The sequence below is a fragment of the Gymnogyps californianus genome, chromosome 4 (genome assembly GCF_018139145.2).
Source record: "Gymnogyps californianus isolate 813 chromosome 4, ASM1813914v2, whole genome shotgun sequence".
In the NCBI taxonomy this organism is placed as follows: Eukaryota; Metazoa; Chordata; class Aves; order Accipitriformes; family Cathartidae; genus Gymnogyps; species Gymnogyps californianus.
Window position 1 is genome coordinate 82,620,376 of NC_059474.1, and position 4,512 is coordinate 82,624,887.

The 4,512-nt window shown below is 61.6% G+C and overlaps 2 protein-coding genes across 2 annotated transcripts; both read right to left on the reverse strand.

The window, feature by feature from the left end:
- Nucleotides 1-731: 731 nt before the first annotated feature.
- On the reverse strand, nucleotides 732-1,996 carry LOC127016097 (C-X-C motif chemokine 2-like). The gene is made up of 3 exons (XM_050896423.1): nucleotides 1,933-1,996; nucleotides 1,225-1,360; nucleotides 732-870 (listed from the first exon to the last, which is right to left on the reverse strand). Exons 1-3 carry the CDS (start codon nucleotides 1,994-1,996, stop codon nucleotides 732-734), a joined length of 339 nt encoding a protein of 112 aa, XP_050752380.1.
- A 607-nt stretch (nucleotides 1,997-2,603) lies between these two features.
- On the reverse strand, nucleotides 2,604-3,455 carry LOC127016004 (alveolar macrophage chemotactic factor-like). The gene is made up of 4 exons (XM_050896294.1): nucleotides 3,392-3,455; nucleotides 2,997-3,126; nucleotides 2,732-2,815; nucleotides 2,604-2,628 (listed from the first exon to the last, which is right to left on the reverse strand). The coding sequence occupies exons 1-4, from the start codon at nucleotides 3,453-3,455 to the stop codon at nucleotides 2,604-2,606; spliced, it is 303 nt and encodes a 100-aa protein (XP_050752251.1).
- Between the last annotated feature and the right edge of the window lie 1,057 nt (nucleotides 3,456-4,512).

Below are 4,512 nucleotides of genomic sequence, written 5' to 3' on the forward strand. Positions count from 1 at the left end.
AGAACCGTGGGGCTGCAGAGGTCAGACCCCATCCGACTCCTGCCAGCGTCCCGTAGCACGACCCGCTCCTCCCAGGAGCTGTCAGAAAACGGCACGAAAACTTGGGGCAGAGGAAAGGCGGCGCGTTGGGAAGCGCCCTGCGGCAAAGCGGCCGAGGGCTTCGTGGTGCCACGGTCCGGTCTTAACTCCCCCGCCCCCCCAAAAATCCCAATTTTTACACAAATCCATGCAGAAAGAGCTGCTGCAGCCGAGGCGGGGGGGAAGCACGTTCATCCTTTTATTGATGGCAGCCGGGACGGGCTGCCGTCGCGTGTGGGAACAGCGCAGGCACCTGAAATGGAGGGCGACGCTGGGCGCCCGAGGGGAAAGCCTTTTTTTTTTGGGGGGGGGGAGCGGGGGAAGGCTCTTGCCCCGCTGCCAAAACCCCGGGAGCAGAGCAAGCGCCGGCGTTGTGCCGCGAAACCCAGCGTATCTCGGCGCGGAGGGGTCCTATCACTGCTGTCCCCGCAGAGGAATAAATAACCGCGGCTGGTTATTTATTATGGTATGCGGACAGAGGGAGAGACGGGGCGGGGGGTCTGCGAGGGGGCCAGCACCACCGCTCCGCTCCCCCAGCCCACCGCTCCGCTTCCCGCCGCGGCCGCGCCGCCGCTTCTTTTTTGCTGGCGTTCCTGCAGATTTTAGGGGAGGACAGACGTGAGAATAAAGCGGTCAGGAGGAGGGGGATCGTCCTAGCCAACACGTCCGACAGGCCGCTCGTTTTTTCGGTCGCTGGCCGTCGCGTACCTCTGCGTCAGCTTGAAGATGAGCAGCTGGATCCAGGGCGCCTCGGGGGCCACGCACACCTTCTTGTTTTTCTTCAGGGTGAGGCTGCAAGGCGACGAGACCCCCCCTCAGCCCCACGCACGCCTCTTCCCCAAAGTTTTTCTAACCGCGCCGTTGTCTGCAAAGCCCTCCCGCTCCCCGGCACGGTTATGAGCACACCCCGGTGACCCTTGCCGGGAGATAGACGGGATTTTTTGGGCCTCGACCTCAGCTCTGTGAGCCACGCCGGGGGTAACCCCCATTAAAACGGGGCAGCAGCGTCCCGTGCAACAGCCCCGTGCCTTGCAAGAGTCACCGCAAGATTCGAGGGCTTCGGAGAGGGTGCGAGCGCCCGCGTGTTTTTGCGCTGGTACGTGAGCAAGCGACTTGCAGGAATTGGTTTGCGGGCTTTCCACTTACATGATCTCCTTCCTCCTGCAGTGAATACCCGGCGGCGTAACGTCGATGGCGAGGATCAGCCCCAAGTTGATGACCTGGGCGGTCGATTTGATGCACTTGCACCTCATGTTGGTCAGCAGGCTCTCCAGCGACAGACCTGCGCCCCAGAGCAGCCCACAGCCAGGTCTCGTCCCCCCCGAGGGGAAGGCAGACGGGGACACCTCTCCCCCTCCCCACCATCCTCGTGCCACCGTCCCATCCCCTCCCCAGCATCCACAGGGCCGTTTGCATGGATGAGCTGGTGTTAATGGGGTTTAGAGCAGCAAGCGGTGAGAGCAGCGAGGCTGACTCAAGGCTAATCCCTCCCGGCACAGTCTCAAAGCTTTCTTTTCATGCATACGGAGGGAGTTTAGCTTCAGGGTTTGAAAACTTAACCAACGTTTTATGAATTAAACCCGTCGCCCGCCCACCAAGCACTCAAGTTTCGCGGGGGTCTTGAAGAGAAGCAGCTTAAACCCATCAGGCAAATCCCCCCCCCCCAGTCCCAGGCATCCCCCTCCAGCTTAGCCACCGGGTTTAAAAGATAAACTCAAGCTCAAAGATAGGCAAGAGACAAATTTGAAAGCTTAGAGGAGCCCACATCGGCCCCATCCGGGGCACCCAATGCCTCTGCCTAGGGGTTTGGAGGGGGGAGACGGACGGACGGACGGACACCCCAAGGTCACTCACCGCCCCCCGGCACCAAGTTGCTCAGGAGCAGGGCCAGGGCCAGCGCCGCCGGCAGCAGCCGCATCCTTGCTGCCCACCCCGAGCTGCCGCGGGGCCTGCTTTATAGCCAGCTCTGCCGGGGATTTTGCAGGCTGGGAAACGCCAGGGGAGGCGGAGGGAGGGGGGAAAGGAGCTGCCCCGAGCTTCGACTTCCCTGCCATCGCTTCCCCCCGTCGCACGTGGCCCACGCCGCCTCCCCGCCGAACAAGGCAGAAACCACCACGGCCACTAAAACCTCCTGCTTGGCCCGTGTTTCTTGGTGGAGAAACGCCGGTGACCCCCGCTCTGCTCCCCACCCCCTGGGGACTCGCTCCCCTGAGCACCCCCAAGCCCCCGGCGTGCCGCAGGAAGGGACGCAAGTGACGGTGACCGAGGGCTGTCGCCTTTATTGGACCCGTTAGGTTGTGCCCCAAGGGGACACCCGGCGCGTGGCCACGGGGTGGGAGGGTGGGGAAGCGGGGACTGGCATTTTTCGAGGGCTTAAGTGCATAAAACGCAAAGGAAAAAGGGGCTCAGGGCGTCACGCAGCAGCATGCTGCCCTCCACACCGGAGCAAGGCGACAGCGGGATGGGGTGGGGGGTGTCCAGTTTCAGGCCCGGCACATCTGGCCGTCCCACCGGTGGCAGCTTCCTCACCGGGGAGCCTCTTTCTTCCTCCTGCCAAAAGCAGAAGCGGGGAGAAATGTGTGAAGACCGGCTCCCGTGGGATGCCCCTGGTCCTGCCGGGAGCCCCTTTCGCTTGGGGTGGAGGGGGGCTTACAGGTTAGGGAGGTCCTGCAGGAGTTTCTTCACCCAAGGGGTGTCAGGATCCACGCAGACCCTCTCCGAGCTTTTTAGCTTAATCCTAGAAAACACACGGGGATTCAGCACCGTCGCTTCCCCCTCCTCCAGCGTGGGGGGGGAGAAGGGCTCGAGCAGCCGAGCCCCCCTGTGCTTTTCATAAAGAAAAAGAGCGCAAAACTGAAATAATTCGGGGAGGACGGGGTGGGGAGCAGAGGGTTCGTCCTCCCCCGGGAGCTACTTACACCACCTCGAGGCGCCGGCAGCTGCTCCCCACCGGCCGGACCTCGATGCTGCTGTATTTCCGCGGGGAAACGAAGGTCCTGGTGGTCTTGGCACAGCGGCAGCTCAGGTTGCCGTTGGCTTCCAGGAGAGCTGGAAGGACACACGGCCGCGGCTCACGCATCGCCCGAAAACCCGCCGCCATCCCCAAAACCCTTTCCGGGCAATACATCTCCCCCCCCCCCTCCCCGCCGCGTCCCACCAGGATCACCGCATCCTCTTGCAAAAAAGCCTCGGCGGTATTTAAGCCCCGGAGATGGCAGCGAGATGCCGCCTCCGAAAACCTCACACACACACCCCCCACACACCCCTCCAGCATCCTCCAGCCCCATGCATTGGGGGGCACGGGGAGCCTCACCTGCATCCCCAGGGCGGTGGGTCGCCAGCAGCACCCCCAGCAGCAGGGCCGCCCGTGCAGCCATGCCAGCCCCATCCCCGGCCCCGGCAGCATCCCCCTATTTGAGCCGGAAAATAGGAGAAGTAAGGTGGCGGGCAGGCGGGAGGCCCCGGGGGCCCGTGGGGTCGGGGTGGTTTTTGCCCGTCTCCGTTCCCTGCTGACAGCGCTCGCTGAGCTTGCAACACCGCTGATAAAAAGCAGCTCGGGGCTTGGTGGGGGGGCCCGGGCTTCCTGACACCGGCTCCGTTTTCCCCTTCCTACGAAGCCGGGTCTTGTAAAGATACTGGTTGTTTTCCCCGATGCTTGTTCTTAGCCCACCAGCCGCACAAGCCTGGAGGTTTTTCGGGGTGCTTTTCTCTATTGCACAATCAGATATTACTCATTCCTCCTCAACCAGATTTCCCCCCTGCCAGGCGCATCCCGGCCTGAGCTTTGGTGGCATTTGCTTTTGCTCTTTCCCCCCTCTGTGGCCGATTATCCCGAAAGTCAGCCCAGTGACCTCGCACCCATCCCCTACGTTTCCTTATTGGCCTTTACTCCTTTCAAAAGCCTTACGGGTGCCTGCAAACACCAGCCCCATCACGAACGCCGGCGCTTGGATGCGGGGAGCCTTGGCTGTATCACCCGGCTCCCTGCCAGCAACATCGTGCCCTCAAATCAGCACCGAGGGAGACAACAGGTTATGTCGGGAAGGAACTTTCCTTCCCTGCCGGCTATGCCTGGGGCTGCCGGACCCTTGCTGGCGGTTCAGGGCTGGGACACCCATCCCAGCTCCCGTCGGCTGCCTTGGACAAACCTTTCCTCGCCCTTGTCTCATTCCTCCACGGAAAAGAGGTTTTCATCGTGCCTGACATGCGCCTGGGTGCTCCCCTCGTTCCCCTACCTATAGTAGAAATACCTCACCTGACGTATATTCAAACATACATTTTAATGCCTGCGACATATCTGCGAAAGAGCATCAATACAAGAGCGCCGGATGCAAATGATGGTAAATTCAGCTCCAGGAAGGCTACGATGGTGGGGTTTATCAAAGCTCTGCTGAGTTTCTTCGAAGCTAGCAGATCCAGGGAAAATACAACAGA

Bases quoted from the DNA above. Each gene is read 5' to 3' on its own strand.
- LOC127016097 (XM_050896423.1), bottom strand. From the start codon at position 1,996: ATGCGGCTGCTGCCGGCGGCGCTGGCCCTGGCCCTGCTCCTGAGCAAC. The intron at 1,361-1,932 runs GTGAGTGACCTT...TCTGGGGCGCAG, and splicing joins CAACTTGGTGCCGGGGGGCG to GTCTGTCGCTGGAGAGCCTG. The intron at 871-1,224 runs GTAAGTGGAAAG...GTCGCCTTGCAG, and splicing joins TGCAGGAGGAAGGAGATCAT to CCTCACCCTGAAGAAAAACA.
- LOC127016004 (XM_050896294.1), bottom strand. From the start codon at position 3,455: ATGGCTGCACGGGCGGCCCTGCTGCTGGGGGTGCTGCTGGCGACCCAC. The intron at 2,816-2,996 runs GTAAGTAGCTCC...TGTGTTTTCTAG, and splicing joins TGCCGGCGCCTCGAGGTGGT to GATTAAGCTAAAAAGCTCGG. The intron at 2,629-2,731 runs GTAAGCCCCCCT...TGCTTTTGGCAG, and splicing joins CTGCAGGACCTCCCTAACCT to GAGGAAGAAAGAGGCTCCCC.